Source organism: Poecilia formosa, unplaced genomic scaffold (genome assembly GCF_000485575.1).
Source record: "Poecilia formosa unplaced genomic scaffold, Poecilia_formosa-5.1.2 Scaffold379, whole genome shotgun sequence".
NCBI classification, from domain to species: domain Eukaryota; kingdom Metazoa; phylum Chordata; class Actinopteri; order Cyprinodontiformes; family Poeciliidae; genus Poecilia; species Poecilia formosa.
The window spans coordinates 300,570-318,167 of record NW_006800318.1 but is presented as its reverse complement, the minus strand read 5'-3'; the positions used below and the strand labels follow the sequence as shown (position 1 = coordinate 318,167).

The following is a 17,598-nucleotide window of genomic DNA, read 5'->3' as shown; positions in this document are numbered from 1 at the left end:
CCAGTTTTCAGCTTCGCTGACATATGGAGTTCCTCAAGGCTTCATTATAAGCCTGTCGGTTTTTATCGTAAATGTATCTTTGGCATCAAATTTTCTACCGATTTACTAAACATATTTATGCCCCACATGGTGGCAGCATGTTGGGCTAAAGTTAAGCTAAATCTGTTAGCCAATGGACATGTTACTGTAGAGTATCATCTCTGCTTATTGGGTATTGAGATGCTTGCAACAATCTTCAGTCAGAGGCCTTTTCAGATTTGTTGCAAGACTGACTGCTACTGGAGATCCTTCCTGCCCACAGGATTACCATCCAAAACGACTCTTTGAAGTTACTTTGATGATACAAATTCTGGCAGAAATTTGGGATAAATAAAGTATTTTTTTATTGAATTAGAAAGAAAACTAAAGATTTATTACAGCTTCACAAACACAAAGCCCTGTTGGTGGTTTTGTGTTTGTGTTTAGGTTTTACTTCAGGATTCTGGCCTCTTAATGATCCGGCCTCAGTGATATGGAAGAACTTCCACGTCCTGAGACTCCACACAATGCCGACTCTAGATTTTGTAGCAGTTGAACCAAAAAGACATCAATCCACAGCTCTACTATGTAGCATTCAAATTCCTAGTCAGAGTCTTTATCAGGTATTAAATAAAATATACCAGAGTTTAAGCTTTGAAACAAATGGAGTCTAAAATGTTTCACTTCGCCCGTTCTCTTTCTTTTCCTCACCTTTTCTTTTTGTCTTAGATCCTCACTCCAGAGTGATCCTGAAGTCAAAGAGCTGCAATGATCTTCTGAGTTCCTACATCAATGCCAACTACATAAGAGTGAGTAGCAACTGTCATCCACAAAATTTCAGTCAGTTGGTGTAAAGTTTTATTGAACTATTAGCTGTATTTATTTATCTAATTGTGTATTTTGTTGATTTTTTCCCAATCCTTATGCTCACTGGGCGTGACCATGAATAATTTTGTGGCATTTTTTTGCACCTCCTGTCTATTTGCAAACAATATAAATATTGAATTTTACAGAACATATCTGAAGTATAGATTTATAAAACCCAATTTTTTGATTGATCTGGAAATATTAATTGTAGAGCTGAAGATTTATTGAGAGGAAAAAAAGGAACCATCTAATAACAGCATGTAGCTCCAGTTATTATAGTTAGAAACTAGAGATCAGGTCTGAAATCTGAACCTTCAGAGACACATAAAGTCAGTTACAAAGACAGACTTTTACCACCTGAACAATATTCATGAATTAAAGGACTCATGTCTCAGAAAGACCCAGAGAAACTTATCCATGCACTTTTCTGTAGTCACATTCATTACAAGTCTTCACAGGTCTGCCTAAAAAAATCTGAACTCTGCTGCAGACGTTTTGACTAAAACACTCTGTAGCTCACAGAATAAACTTGTCCTGTTAGTTTATAAATCACTGAATGTTGTAACACCACAACACATTAAAGATCTGCATTCCCAGAACCAGAGCCAAACATGCAGAAGCAGCAATCAGCTTCTATGCACCACAAATCTGGAACAAACTCCCAGAAACCACAAAACAGCTGAAACAATGAGTTCCATTAAATCATTACTAAAACCCATCTGTTTAGTTGGTTTTGATTAATAATGACTGGAAAATTGATTAATTTTGGTCTGTATTTCATCTTTTATTACTGTCCTTTATTGTAATGTTTCTTTCTTGTTTTTTCATGTTTTTATCATATAATCATATGTTAATAATAACTAATATACTTTTACCAAACAGAACAAATTATGAGAATCTGAAAATTTGCATTGAGTTTTAGGTTGTTGTGTCTGCGTCTCTGGGATGTTTTGTCTGTTTTTCTCCATCAGTTGAGAAGGAAAATAAAAACCCAAACCGTGAAGGACTCTGTCATTAACCTGGAATGTCTGCAGCGTTTCTTTGTTCTTCTGGATTCCTCGTGTTGAAACGTTGTGAAAGTGAACTCCTGCTGCAGTCTGTAATGCCGCTCTCAGACTTTCACACAATGGAGTGCCTTCCTGTCAGGAAACTCTGCAGAAACGGTTTAAACTGTCACACTTGAACTCTTTGTCGTACTGTACATAATATCTCTGAAGCTGACTGGGAGAAAACTTTCCCCAGGGTGGGCTCAAAAACACGAGGCACTTTGTATTTATGTGAATAAATGTAAAAAAAAATGTAAGATTTCAGAGTAAAACTGCGGTGGCTCTTTTTTAGGGTTACCTAGGCGACAGCAGGGCCTTCATCGCCACTCAGGGCCCCATGGTGAACACGGTGAACGACTTCTGGCAGATGGCATGGCAGGAGGAGTCGCCCGTCATCGTCATGATCACCAAGCTGAAGGAGAAGAACGAGGTAACAGGAGGAGGACAATCCCTTCATCATCCATCCATTTAGTTCACTACCAAGCAATGAAAAAGTGATCATTTTGAATCAGATGCAAAATACCAAGAAGGTTTTGTTTTTTGTATTTTCAGTTTTAGCCTCGAACCAGAAATACAAAATACAAAAATGGGCTGCAGAACAGTTTAATTTTAATATTCACGTCACCCAGAAATTATTCTACGTGGAAAAGTGAAGGTAGTCTAAAGACAGATGTTATGTAGACACAACACAGCAGCACTCTGTTTACGGGATAAATATATCGTACATATCCGATTTAGATTTATGTGCTCTGTGTGTCTGCAGAAGTGTGTCCTGTACTGGCCGGAGAAGAGGGGGATCTACGGGAAGGTGGAGGTTCTGGTGAACGGCATCAGGGAGTGTGAGCACTACGCCACCCGCAGCCTCGTGCTGAAGGTAGGCCCTCCTTTCCCCTGCAGAGTGATGATGAACCCGGCTTCAGGTTCAGTTCTTTCCTCTCCTGTGTCTCTGAGCAGTGCGGGAATCAAACCCGCGTCCTGCAGCATTACTGGTACACATCGTGGCCCGACCACAAAACCCCGGACTCGGCGCTGCCGCTGCTGCAGCTCATGGCTGATGTTGAGGCTGAGAGACGCACCGCCGCCTGTGTGGGGCCCGTCATCGTCCACTGCAGGTACCGACTCAAGTTTTGCTCCCACTGCCGATAAAATGTCTGAAAACACTGAAAACAATCAACCTGTGTTTACAGTGCTGGGATTGGCCGGACGGGATGCTTCATCGCCACGACGATAGGCTGCCGGCAGCTGCAGGTGGAGGGGGTGGTGGACGTGCTAAACATCACCTGCCAGCTCCGAGCCGACAGGTAAAAACAGCTTAAAACTCTGAAAGCTCCTTATCTGAGCCTCTGGTTGCAGCTACACTGCAAAAACACAAAAAAAATCTTACCAAGTATTTTCTCTAGTTTCAAGTACAAATATCTTAGTAAACTGAAATCCGTTTTGTATGGCCCCTCCATCTTTGTTTCTGTATCAACTGGTTCTGCCTCAGAATGACCATCAGCGCCCTCTGCTGGATGGCAGCCAAACTACAATGCTAAAAGAAGGTCTAAGCAAATCTAGTAAGCCAGTAATTGGCAGTTGATTCTTTGCAGCCCTAAAGTAAACAATAATTTCAGTTATGCCTTTATAACTCAAACCATACATATTCTGTTCTACATAATTTGCACTTATGGTATAGATTTTCTCTTATTTATCTCGAAGTTTTTAAGCTTCATTTTCAGCTCATTGAAGCACTTCAAACACTTTGTCAGTAACTTACCTGTAATGTTTATTTCTGCTTCAAATAACAAACTTTATATTTACTAGATTCATTAATAATTGCCTTAATTGAGAGTAATTTAAAAAAATCTACCTGTAAAGTTGTGATGTTCAGTGTGATGCGGTCCAAAAAAATAAGGAAATAGACAAGTATAAAGTCAGCCTAGCTTTAATGTAGCATTTTATGTTATTTAAATAAATGGTAACCAGAGTTTTGTGTTCCCTTTTGGGCAGAGGAGGTATGATCCAAACAGGTGAGCAGTACGAGTTCGTGCATCACGCCCTGAGTCTGTACGAGGCGCGGCTGTCGGCTGAATCCGGCCAGTGAGTGCCTGTCTCCCGCCGCCCTCCGACCTCCGACCTCGGCTGTTAACGGAAACGTCTCATGAGCTTTGGAAGTTCTCTGCCACCAGGGGGAGACTCTGAGACTGAAGGGTGATTTAGTGAGCAGAGACTGGAGAAGAAAAGAGGGGAAGGTAAACTTCAACACTCGGGATGTACCCCTTCTTCTTCTTCTTCTTTTTTTTGGCGCTCGATGGACTTCTGTCGCCCAGCCGACTATGGATGGTTTTTAGAGAAACTGACTGGACACGTCTCTCTGTGTCTAATAGGATTTTAAATTCTTTTGTAATGTGACGTTCTTCTCAGAAAACTATTGGAAAATGACTGTTACCTGGTTTAGTTGTAGCTGCTGTGGAAATATTTATCCCTGTTTTTGCAATTTACTCTGGAATTTCATCACATGGAAATCGTCTTGTTTAACAACAGGGTTTACATTGAGAAATGTTTTACATTTTTGGCATCTTTTATCATGTTTATGTTCATTCACTTTTAAAAATCCAAGTGGAAAATTGGCAGAATATTATCCGAAACGCGTCCAGGATTTTACGATAATCATTAAGTTGCCAGACAATCCAAAACATCATTAAACCATCTGAAAATACAGAAGTGAATGAGTTAAACTTTACCTTGTTTAAACATTTTTGTGTTTAAATGCTTGTTAAAAGGTTCAAAATTAAGCGAAAGTGACTTTTTAGAATTACTAAATTCATTTTTCAGTCATGTTTTATTTTATTTTATTTTTTTATGACAAACTGACAAAAAACACTGAGGCACCCAGATGGAAAAAGCTAGCTATAAAAAGCTGAGTAGCTTTTTTGTGTCTGTCATTTGTAACCGCAAATTTCACACCAGTTTTCTGGATGAAATTCGTATCATAGGTCTTAAAAACAATTCATTATGGTTTTAAAAAGTATTCAAAAGTCTGAAATTATAGTTGGTGAAACCTGCAGAAACCCTGAAAATGCACACAGTTACTACATTTAATCATATTTTCAAATTTGCTGGCTCTCTTGTGGCTCCAACAGTGGAGAAAAAAGTAAAAATAATATTTACATAATGCCAGTTTTGTTTTTATAACATTATTAATTGGAACTTATTGAGACAATAAATCAAAATTCTTATCATGAGAGATTTTTACAATAAATTATTAAAAACGATAAATTCTTCTAGTGAAGAATTCAACTGCATTAGCCATCGTTCAACCTATGGGGGCAGCACTGAGACGGATTTATGCAAAATATTCCAGAAGAAAACAAATTTACACAAAAAAAGGTCGAAATTTGAACAGAGACATAAAGTTATAAAACCCTAAATAACCAATATGGGCAATTTAATGTAAAACATAAGTTGATTTTAGGGTTAGTTACACTAAATGTAATAAAATTCAAAATAACGCATTTATCTCAGCCTTCCCTGGCTGAGATAAAGGCTACTTTCAACTACAAGTGGATTTTAACGCAACTTTTGCAGCAGGATTTACTGATGTCTGCTCATATAAAAAAAAAAAGAACTGAGTTGTATATATTTTTACACAGTTAACTGAAAATATTGGCTGGTGCTAACCAAGGACTTAAACCAGTTTAGTACTGGAAACGGTTTATTGGATGACATGTAAACCAAACCACATTCAAATTAGACAGTTTCTCCTGGGTGCTGAACTTTAGTTTTTGTCAGTTAGTCATAATAATAATAATAATAATAATAATAATCCAGTTTAATCTACTGGTTCTGAGCGCCTACATGGAGCTTTTTTCAGCCATAAAATAAATGTTTAAAGCTCCCAGTTGGATAATAAGCTTCTTCTCCAAAGGAAGCAATTAGTTGATTTTAGCTTTAGTAGCTCCGTGTTGTATGCTTTAACGTTGAAGCAAATAGTTGCTGTAGATGACATGCCTTTTTGATGCAATATTTAGTTCAAACAATCGCTAATAATGTTTGTAAAATATTTACTTTTTTACTCTGCAATAAATGCAGTCAGAGAGCCAGAGCTGCATTAGTTAAAAATAAAAAATAATGAAACATTTGATGGTAGAAAAAAGATGTTTAACGAAACAAAATGGATAGATCTCATAAAAAAGTTTGGTTTTGTTTCCATCCAATTTTCAGACTTAAAAGGAGAATATAAACTATTATTAGAAAATGGCCGCTTCACTTTAGTTTTTTATCATCTGGTTTTATCCCAGTCATGTTTATTCATCAGAAACATCAGATTTGATTTGCTATTTTTTGTAATAAATCCAGAAAAAAGTCAAATAAAATCCACCTAAATAAAAAAAAACATTAAATATATATATATATATTTTCATCAACTTTTCCGTGTTTAATTCTTAAAAATGTTACCTTAAGAAGTTAAAGATGTGCTCTCTAGACTTGTTGCATTATCCAAATAACTACTGTTAAAGAAATATAGTTTAATAAAAATCTTTACACTCCAACGGTGATGGTAACCCCGCTTTAAACCAAAAAATGTGAAATAATCTGAAGCAGTGGTGCAGGATTTTCATCAGTGTTCTGTTGTAATACATTATTTTGCTGCGTCAAAGTAATATGTTTATTTTTACATGTTTTTAACCATATTTCTTAACCATTTTTTAATTCTACAAACCTAATTTTCTTTGATAAGGTTAGCAAGAGCCAAGTGGAAACCCATATGTATCAAAATGAGGAGAGAAAAAACACATATAAACAAGTAAATATGATCCAAAGTGTTTCAATTAAGAAATTATAAAAAAAAAATAAAAATGTAATTGTGCATTTTAGAGCAGATTGTGATGAAGCTGAAATATTGAGATGTTTTGTTTTTTTCCAGTGTTTCATGGAGCTTAGATTTCTAATGTAATGCCAGTAACGAAGAACATGAGCTACTCTAGCGTCTGATTGGCTCTCTGTGTGAACGGGACCACCTGTACAGTACCTGTACATATAAGTGCTATTAAACTTGTGTGTGGAGTTGAATTTCAATCCATTTGCCACAAACACAAGTGTCTTGCTGCTAAAACTGGGATTGTTGGGACCGAATTAGACAGACCGCAAAGAAGAAAAAAACTTTTTCTATGTACAGATATATTTTTATTTACTTCTTTCATTATGACACAATCATGGGACATGAAACTTTGGACTACAAAACCCAGCCTGCCTCCTGGGAACACCGTCATGCTCTCTTTTCACTTCGGGCTCATTCAGGGACCGGATGGAAAGTCAGACGTTGGAGTAACGGCCCTGACCGAAGTGAGAGTGAGTTTATCTCAGCGCCCCCTGCAGGAGCTGGTACAACACACACTGCCTCTGACGTAGTATTGTGTCTGTATACTAGGATGTGGTACATGTTGTGTACTTGAGGTTAAATGGACCCTAAATGGTTTGAGTTGGAAGAGAGAATCAATATAGTTATAAATTAAAGCGGCCGAGAACATAAATGTTAACGAATTAGCATATTTTTTAAATATTAATTAAACTTTTCCCAAACTACAGTTGATTTATCGCAACTCGTTTGACAAAAACAAACATTTAGGTTCTCGGTTTTATGAAAAAAGGAAAGACAATTTCCCAAAGTACAAAAATGGCACCATGTGCTTAATTTGTTGGCCTTTTCACAAATTAGCCTCTTCTGTTGCTATCCATGTTTGTCAATGATGACCAGTTAAATTTGTTTTATTTTTTATTTTTTATTTTTAATCTGATCCTGTTTTTGGTATAACCAAATTATTTGGACTAAGACTTAAAAAGTGACCCAAAGTCAACAGAAATTTTATTATGAAGCTGTGAAATGAAAAATAAAATATAACTAAACTGTCCTTTCTGTTCTATTTTGGCTAGTTAAATTAAATCAGATAGAGACAAACAAAAACGACGGCAAAAAAAGCCAAACCAAACCTGGAAACTAGCCTTGAAATCAAAAGCTGTTGAAGGAAACTCTGCGAAGCTGGAAACAGTTGGTTTGACCTGGTTTAAACCGGTTTGAGCTAGCTTCTTTTTAGCGAGCGTTGGCTAACCTAAGAACGGATTTGATCAACTATAAATCAGTAATTGTGCCCAAATGCACCACTCTTACATAATAAATCATCTAAAACATTCTCTGTAGTGTTTTTGAGCATCTAAAAAAACAATTTAATCACTAATGACACTGCAGCTAGCTAAAATGGTGTGAGCTAATCCTGAATAAAAGCTGCTTAGAACATCATTCTGTTGTAACTTTGTGGTTCACTGTTAACTTCATGACAAATAAATTTGTCATGAAGTTAACTTAGGGTCCCTTTAAACTGTTTGGACACAACGAATCATCAGTCATCACTTGATGTTGATTAATGCACTACGGTCTAACTAATATACGTATAAAACATGACTTATAATGTACTACAAGCTAACTTGAATGTTGTTAATGGTCCAGAACATTAGCCACTGAGTAGTGGTGTAACCGTATCTACTCTACCCTCATATATATCGTTACCTGTAATCTGTGCAATAAATACGCTGAAGAGAAAAACTGTGGTGTCTTCACAACAACATGACTCCAGTCCTGCCGTATTTATTTTTATTTATTTATTTTATTGCTGACTTTACTTTGGAGCAAAGATGTTCAAAGTGAGGAGTGAGGGCCATTTCTGGGCCCCGGGTTCATTCTGTGCGATCACAGTTAGAGAATAAATTATGACAAAACTACTAAAATTTACCTAGATGCAACACAAAGTGATCATCTTTTCCAAGCTTTCTTGTTTTCTTCTGTTGTCATGGTAACTAGGACCACATATTCCCAAATTCACCCGAATTTGTTTTTAATTGATGTATTAAAACTTCGCTAAACACAGCAAGTGTTTTCAGATGAAGACTGATGTATTGAAGTGAACTGACAAAATATTTTTTTATTGGAGTGAACTGACAAGATATTTTCTAAGTTTTTTTAATTGAGCCCAAAATAAAAAGCAAACTGAAAGCTTTTCATTTAACAAGTAAAAACATTGAAAGATTAATTTCCAACAAAAAAATCAGATTATTTATTCAATTATAATAGTTTATGCTCAGTTGAATAGGTAATAGTTTCCAAAAATGATATTTTTTTGGCCCACGAGACAAAAAGTTTGGACATTAAACATTAAAAGGTCGGTGTAAGTTGGAAAATTGCTCGTTTAGCTTTGCTGGTTGGCATTTTGTGATGCAGCGCAGCTTTTATTCCTAGAAACAGCAGAGAAAGAGGGCAGCAGGAAGGAAGGAAAGAGGTGTGGATGACTAAATGTAGTCAAACCAGCTGAAACAAAAAGAGTTTGGCCTTTAACCTGCAACAATGGCTGACAAAAGAGTTTACTCCAACATTTGTGACTTAAATTAACTGTCAGCTTGCAGCCAACACATTTATGACTCATTGAGTTGTAACAATGAGAGCTGCGCTGATATATTTAAAATATGCTATGAGTCGGACGTTTCTGTAATGAAACAATCTCAGGATAATGTTCAAAGGAAATGAGCTGAATGCCGCAAGAATAAAAGTATTTTTACTTTTCTGGTTGAATCAAAAAAAACACCTTTGAGTGCAAATTGCTGAGCTGACTAGAGGTGGTAGGATTATTTATGCAATAAATGCTACAGATTTTAGTCAAATATCTTATTCTCATTAAAAATATTTTACACATTTTGTCCCACTAAAGATGCATTTTTCTTATGAGAATTTTACATTTAAATAAAAGAATATTTGTGAACTCTTAAAACATGGGGGAAAAAACTTATTTGTAATCAGTCAACAGGAAATTTTTTATCTTTATGTCTGTTTATTACTGTATCAATTATTCTGACCATTAATTGATGAATCAGACAGAAATAAATAGTACATCATACACATTTTTTAATATGTCTTTTTTGTACAGTATTAGAAATGCATTAATGATGTAATTAAACACATATTTACTTCCTTTTTTTAAATAAACATTTTACTGCCAAAAATGCAATAATCAAACATTCCTTTAATGAATTTGGTTCAGGTGAAGAGAAAATATGCCACATATTTACAGACAAAAGTGTCTTTATTTAAATATTTTTGAGTCTGTATACTCTACATAACAATTAAACAATTAATAAATTAAATTAGTTGACGAGTATTTTAATAATTGATTAATCATAATGTACATAATTAATTGTGATTAATCAATTCCTAATTACTTGTGATTACTAAATTAGTTGAGTATTTTAATAATCAGGATTAATTAGATCAATCATAATTAACCAATAACCAAATTAGTTGACGATTATTTCAATAATTAAACTTTCAAAATGCTGAGTAATGATGCTCCATTCATGAGCATCTGATGTTTAATTGTTTCTATTTAAAGTAGGAATAAATGTTCTAATTTTATTCTCCAGAAATGGACGTTTTTATCCGTCGCTCTCGCTATACTTTTATCCTCTACCTCTGTTGTGTGAGCAGCTAGGTGTGCTGCGGCGGTGGCAGCAGGACCTATTATTAGTCTGTGTGTAGACCAGCTTTTGGTGCGACTCAGAGTGAGGAAGTCCGTTAGAGTCGGAGCGTCGACACCTCGGACAGACAGGAAGAGCGAGGCGTTCCGCTGCTGAGAGGAAAGGGTCCAGTCTGAGGAGCTCTAGTCCAGGATGGACACCAAAAGTTTCCCTTTGACCAATTAACTCGAAATAAGGAATTACTTTGTTTCGCAGGACACTTTGTGTTTGTTTCCATCGAAGACGCCAAACGGAGGGAGTATCAGTCTTTAAAACATCTCGGACCTCAGGATTATGGTGGTGCATGCTCCGGCTGTGGATCTGAAGGACGATCAAAATGCTGAAATGTAAAGCTGGAAGTTTCTCCTGCTGCCTGGGGTTCGCCTCGCTGCTGCTGCAGGTCAGTCCAGACAACCAGGACAACATTTACCCAATTCTTTATGCTGATTCAGGGGAAAATGTGTCAAATTTTACAAGACAGGCTACAGTAGAACCAGTTTCTATTGCTGCTGTTCTTCCTTTTGCCTCAAATTCAATTCAAGCTGTTTGTTGTTCTCAGTTTTTCTCAACTTTCTCAAAGTAAAAAAAAGTCAAAACAAAACATGAGGTAGAAGATAAAGATGAGTCACTTATTTTCATTTTTATCTTGGCTAAAAACTCTCAGAGAAATAATGTTTCATTACGTCTGATCATCTCGTTAGAAGAAAACATTTGAGATAGCTTTTTCTTGTTTAGAAACTTTATTTAAAAGGCGTTTTCTGGCTTTTATTCTTTTATTCTGGGTCATGAAATCTGTTATTTGTGCACCAAAGCATCAACTAGACAAGTAAATGGAAATTTTCTAATAAAATGGCCAAAAATGACTTCTTAAAAATACTTCAAATCACAAAGCCTGAAGTCTGAATCAGAATTTAACTTTTACTCTTTAGTGGTGAATATTTTAGGAAAGTTTTAGAGGAAACTAAAGTCTGTGTTTTACTGTATTTTGTGGTTTTTATCGTGATGAAGATAATTTAAAACTTCTTTGCTGTTTATCAAATGATGCAAACACAAAAACACAAAGTTATTTGAAATCCAACATATCAGTTATATGTAGGCCTGACACAGTAATCAGTAATTAATAGCATTATAAATTAAAACAAGCTCAATAATTTCAATTTGTATGATTTATTGTTTTTCTTTTTCTACCAAAAACTGGATAATAAAAGTTTTCATTCTGACTCCTTTTTTTGAAGGATAATTTAGTTTACAGAGACTTTATAATTCATTTCATTTGTAGTTTTATTTATTTATTCTGCATATTTAAAATGTCTTCCAGTTCCAGGGTTAAATGTTCATTAGAATTTAAAGTTTATTGATCTTTCTTGTGTTTTTATGCTATTATTACTTAAAATGGTCTCAAAACATTATTTATCGCAATAACTTCTGAAACAACTTATCATTCATCTAAAATTTGCTATTGTGACAGATGTAGTTAGATGAAGAATTAGCTTTTTTAATTACTAACCTGCACACACTAACTACATTATATTTTTGAGTTTGTAGGTATTTGCTGCTCTGATGGAAATCAGATTTAGGATTTATCGTGATAACGATAGTTCGATAATCTTCTCCCTGTAGCTCATTTCTTTATTTAAAACTCCAATCCTGCCATGTTCACATCAAATCTAGCTGCTGATTAGATCCATTAAGTTTCTCTTTTCATGTTTTTGGGGTTTTGCTACATATGAATCCTCTTTTTTCCAGATGAGTTGAAATTGTTGCCTGATTCTGAAGCTCCACCAGTTTGGCATTTGGTATTCTGTTATCCAGCTTGATTTTCCTCTAGATCACTTCCTTCTCTTCCCGTCTCTGTCCTGGACGCTCCGCTGTCGTCTCTGAACTCCCTGAACTTTGTTATCTGCCAACCAACAGGCGGCCGCTTGACCCAAAACCTGACGGCGGCGAGCGGCCATCTTTAAATAGCTGCAACTGATTATCTGTTGCATCAAATTACTTGACGCTCCGCAAAGGAAGAAAAACTAAATTCAGGAAACTTTAATTTGTCCCAATTTATGCATCATGTTCAGATGTTGGACATGTTTTTCCCCTCATGTCTGTCCACGTTGGACAGTATTTTTCCTTTTTATTTTTTTCCTCTTTGCTTTTTTTACTTTATTCTCCTTCCCCTTTTTTGTTTTTCATTTTCCCCCTTTTCTTTTTTGCTTTTAATCCTTTTTTCATTTTTCTTTTTCATTTTTTTCCTCTTCCCCCTTTTCTCTGTTTTTATTTTTACTCTTTTTCTATCCCTTTTTTCTTTTTTATTCTTCTTTTCTTTCTTGACTTTATTCTTTCCTCCCTTTTTCCCTTTTATCTTTTCCCGATTTTTATTTGTATTTTTTCCTTTTCCCCTCCTTTTTCTACTTTCCCATTTTTCTCCTTTCTTTGAACAAATATTTAGGTTTTTTTTCTTCTAAAGTTTCATGTTTTATAATTTGCTCCTATCCAGACCAGTTTCCACGACAGATGTGATAAATTGAACCTGGAATCTTTTTAAAGATCTTTAAGTCTTTTAACCTGTGATGAGGAACCTCCACATTTTCTCCAGCAAATCAATCAAAATCAGTAATTACTAACAGAGCACTTTTCATACAAACTAACACAAAGTGCTTTGCAGCAGGTCACTGATCAAACTAACTATAAAAATGTAAGAAAAAATGGAAAGAAAAAAATATGTACAAATGGCAATAAAATTCAATTACTTGCTTAATTGTTAGTGGTTGGAATTGAAGTAAAATAATAAAACGCAAATGGATGAAAAAGTGCACATTAAAATTATTAAGATGTTTTGATAGATACTGATTACAGCTTCTACAAATTGACAACTTGTGAAAGTTTTAGCCTCAAGTCAAACTAAAAATAAAACTTCAGACCTAAAAACTTGAGACTTGACTTAGACTCGTGGTCTGAGACTCGAGTCCCAGTTTTTATCTGATTAAAACTGAAGGAAGCCGATGTCTGAGCTAAAAACTGTTTTACTGTGAAACAGAGCTGGATTATTATCCAGTGATGTTGGTGGATTATTATGGGGTGCGTTAGCTTCATAATGATGACCAGATGAACAGATAAACTCTGTGACTTGGAATCATTTCATCTAGGCGACGCAGAGTGAGAGGTTTCCTAGATGTAGAAGAACGGATTAGAAAACAGTAATTTCAGTCAGTGGAGACTTGAAACTTAACTTGGACTAGGACAAAATGCCCTGTAAACATCTCTGGTTTGAGGACAGAAGGTTTTAATAGTCGAGGTGCCAGGATGCAGAGATGCTGCTGTCACAATGTTTTTCCTGATCATCATCAGATGTTTAGATTAGCTCAACGTCTGGAAACTGTGAGGAGGAATTTGACCTTCGGATTCTCTCCAGTCTCGGTTTAAGTCTCCTCCTGAAAGTTTCTCAGAACAATGGCATCAAAGCGCCGCTCCGCCCTCGGGGCCGTTTGTCGGAGTCGGACACCTGTCCCCTGCAGACTTGAAAGCTGGCTGTAAAAGTTTGCTTTTTCCTGCTTCCCAAACAGGTTCCCATACCTCACATCTGTAGAGGTTTCACTAGTTTCTCTTTTTTTCCTCCAGCATTTCTCGCTCCTGAATCCAGCTTTTCCTTTTCATGCTGCGCGTTTTAGAAGTTTGAAACAAAAGCTCCGAGTTTCTAAAAAACAAAACATCTTTTTGTACAGAATCTGAACCAGGTGAAGCCAAAACTGACACTTTTTAAAATATTGTGTATTTTTTTGCACTCTGAGTTTTTTTCTTCAGTAAACAGGCTTTTTAAAAAATCTGTTAACGATTAATCAATTAAAATTAGTTGACGATTATCTCCATAATCAGTAAATCACGATTAATCTGTTCATTATTAAAAACACTAATGAAATATATAAACTTTAAAAAAATTACTTTTAAGGAATTAATCACAGAAAACATCAGACTGCAAAACCAGAAAAAGAAATTATTTTTGACACATGAAACTAAAAGTTACATTTTTTAGACTCAACATGAGATTTTGTCTCTGATCAGTGGACGCACCATTTTTTTGTAGTTTTGGCTCCATGTCTGCTTTAATCCTGTTATTCATCCAGCAAATTGACTTTTATAGAGTCTGTGTACTCCAGATAGTGATTAAACGATTAAAATTAGTTGACAATTATTCAAATAATAGATTAATTGGGATTAATTGTTGCAGCCCTAATCTGTCCTTTATTAGAAATAACACTAATAACATATGTAAACTTATTTAAACCAAAGTTTACACTTTATAATGTAAACATAAGAAAGAAAAAAATATTTTTGATAAAAGAAGCTAAAAGTTTTTAGACTTTAGTTTCTATTTCTATACTCATTTATAGATAAATATATTCCCATGTATGTACTTTTTATTTTTTTAATTTTATATTTAGGTTTATTATTTATTTAGATTATAATATCACACTTGTGTATATATATGTATTTTTTCTTAAATATATCACTTATTTGTATTTGTTAATCTTTCACACTTTGGATGGAGTGGCTTGTCAACAAATAATTTCTTGTTGAGGATCAATAAAGACATATTCTATTCTATGTGTGTAAGAGAGACATTTTAAAACATACAATATTGTCCCATATTTTAATTTATTTTATCCAGGCTGTAAGATGTAGAATGTTTGTCAAGATATTTTTAATAACAGTAATAAATTATATAACAAAATAATGAATTTAAATTCTTTTTTTTAGTTCATTTGTATTATTTTTATCTATCGGAAAAGTTTGAAAACGTTAAATGCTTGAATTTTATTGTGAGAAAAACGTCTGAACTCCAGTAAATGTTATCCATGTTCTGTGTAGGCGTAAAGTTAAAGTCATAATTGTCCTGAAAGTCCGCTTAAGTGTTCTGTGTGCTGCTGCAGGTTGTGAGCAGTGCAGCTCCCACAGAGCATCCTGCAGCCTCTGCTCCCTGCAGCATCTCTGTATCTGGATCAGCGTCCGGTCCGAACTCCGTTTCTCTGACTCTGACCACCGCCGGACTGAACTGCTCCTTCTCCGTGGCATCGCCGGACATCGGAGCGGACGCCTCCGAGTGTCGCAGAGTCCCAGAGCGGAACGAAACGGAGCGGCCGCACGGCGCCACCGGCGGAGTTTTCACCTGCACGTTGGATCACCTGGAGCCTGGAGCCGCCTACCTGCTGCAGGTCCGATCCCAAACGGACAATGAGTCGGCCAACACCACGCTGCACACCAGTGAGTTACCGGAAGTTAGATTTGATTAATCGCATCATAATTTAAATGATTTATTGTTTTTCTCTTTCTATCAAAAACTGGATGATAAAATCAGCTTTAAATAGGATTTAATGGCAGAAGAAAAGGGACACAGCATGCTGTATTTGGTTTAAACGTCTAACAAAAAACATATTAAAAGAAGTAAAATTCACTCCAAAACACATTCTGGACAAATGTTATTATATTTACATCAACACAGACACAGAATGAAAGAAAATATCATTTTGCACATTATTGTTATTCTGATTTTATGCAAAACGTTTTATTACGTCTCCGTCTATTAATAGCCGTTCTCGGCTCTTCTGCATACTTAAGCCTGCAGAGGCATTTCCTTCACTTGGACTACATTCATAATGTTGACAGCCTCTTAGCTTCAATGTCTGATTACATATCCGCTGTTTAAAGGTCATGGTGTTCTCTTCACATTTGTCCAACTGATATGATTTATGCAGTCACCGAGTAAAAAGGCTTCACAACAAAACGAAGGAAACTAATAAATGGAAAGATCTGAATTAGATTGTTCAGACTTCAGTGAAAGAGTCAGATATGGGGAAAAAAAGTGAACTTGAATTGCCTAAAATAGCCTTTGATTTGTAATTTTCTTCAGACTGCAATTATCCACCACACTTTTCCCTTCCACTCAACTTTCCATTATTATGCAGGATAATGGAAACAGCTAGCCTGTTTAGTGGATCCTTTTGTAGGGTGGCGATGTCTGTCTGCTGTACGACTGTCTCAACTTAATAGAAAATGGACGGGTAAATTTCTGCCAAAAAACTTGAGAAAATTTGTGAGAAAAAAACGGAAATTTTGAGATTAGTCTAGAAAAATTAACAATTTTTGAGTTTGAAATGTTGAAAATGTACATAAAAAAACAAAGACATTCTCTAGGAAAAACTTTAAAACTTTAGTGTAAGCAAAGTAAAATGTGCTAAAAAGAAGTTTTGAGATTATTCTCTGATGTTTTCTGCAAAAAAAAAATTTTGACTATGAAAAGTTGAAAATTTGAAAGAAAAAGTTCTGAAATTTTGAGTTTAGTCTCTGAAATTCTCTAGAAAAAACTTGGAAATTTCTTAGTTTGAAAAGTCAAAAAATGGCTTGAAAACAACTACAAAAATTTGAGATTAATGTAAGAAATTCTCTAGAAAAAACGTGGAAATTTGACTTTCAAAGTCAACAATTTGCTAGAATTTGCTGAGCTTAATCTTCACATTTGGCAGAAGATTTCTGCCAAAAAGCTTCTTTTTTAATCTATCATAGTCTAATACACTGTTGTACATCCTTTCCTTTGTAGTAAATCAGTCACTTTTGGTTGAGAAATTGACGCTCCTCCATCATGATGCTCAGCTTTAGCTAAACCTTAAAGAGTTTGTAGGAGTGCTTATATTTCTAAACAAAACCGCATAAAATGAATTTTTCATCTCAAACCAGATTCTGTTTGGACCATTTCTCTTTCCTTTTCTGGTATCGCTCCGCCATCTTTGTTTCAGTATCAACTGGCTCCTTATGGATTACCAGCAGCGCCCTCTGTTGGATGGAGGCCAAACTACAATACTCAAAGAATGTTTATTATTGAATTGGAACTAATTTTAATCTAGTAAATCATTAATAAAAGTTGATTGTTTTCATCATTAGTTGAATATAATTACAGAAATAAATGAACGGTGTATTTTGACGGTTAGAAGTGAACTAAGCCCCCACCCTGCGTGTCTCAGAGTTAATGTCACAAAGCTTCCCCTCTCTGCTGCTCTTTGATTAGTTACAGGAACTGCAGGCCTGCTGAGGTAGAGCGATAGAGCTGCAGCGCTGCATGTTAACGTGTGTGTGTGTGTGTGTGTGT

General features: G+C 35.4%; 2 protein-coding genes across 3 annotated transcripts in view; both read left to right on the top strand.

Moving 5' to 3' along the window:
- The window catches only part of ptprr (protein tyrosine phosphatase receptor type R), a 29,209-nt gene extending 24,425 nt beyond the window's left edge, over positions 1-4,784 (top strand). Inside the window, exons 12-17 of the mRNA XM_007575484.2 lie at positions 748-827; positions 2,224-2,361; positions 2,695-2,805; positions 2,886-3,043; positions 3,119-3,232; positions 3,921-4,784. Coding sequence (XP_007575546.1) covers positions 748-827; positions 2,224-2,361; positions 2,695-2,805; positions 2,886-3,043; positions 3,119-3,232; positions 3,921-4,014 — 695 coding nt within the window. The 3' untranslated portion in view covers positions 4,015-4,784. The remainder of the gene's footprint in view (positions 1-747; positions 828-2,223; positions 2,362-2,694; positions 2,806-2,885; positions 3,044-3,118; positions 3,233-3,920) is intronic.
- A 5,732-nt stretch (positions 4,785-10,516) lies between these two features.
- The window catches only part of ptprb (protein tyrosine phosphatase receptor type b), a 32,697-nt gene continuing 25,615 nt past the window's right edge, over positions 10,517-17,598 (top strand). For both annotated transcript variants that reach the window (XM_016662595.1, XM_007575483.2), the window contains exons 1-2: positions 10,517-10,869; positions 15,389-15,719. In XM_016662595.1, the coding sequence (XP_016518081.1) occupies positions 10,807-10,869; positions 15,389-15,719 (394 nt within the window). In that variant the 5' untranslated portion in view covers positions 10,517-10,806. The remainder of the gene's footprint in view (positions 10,870-15,388; positions 15,720-17,598) is intronic.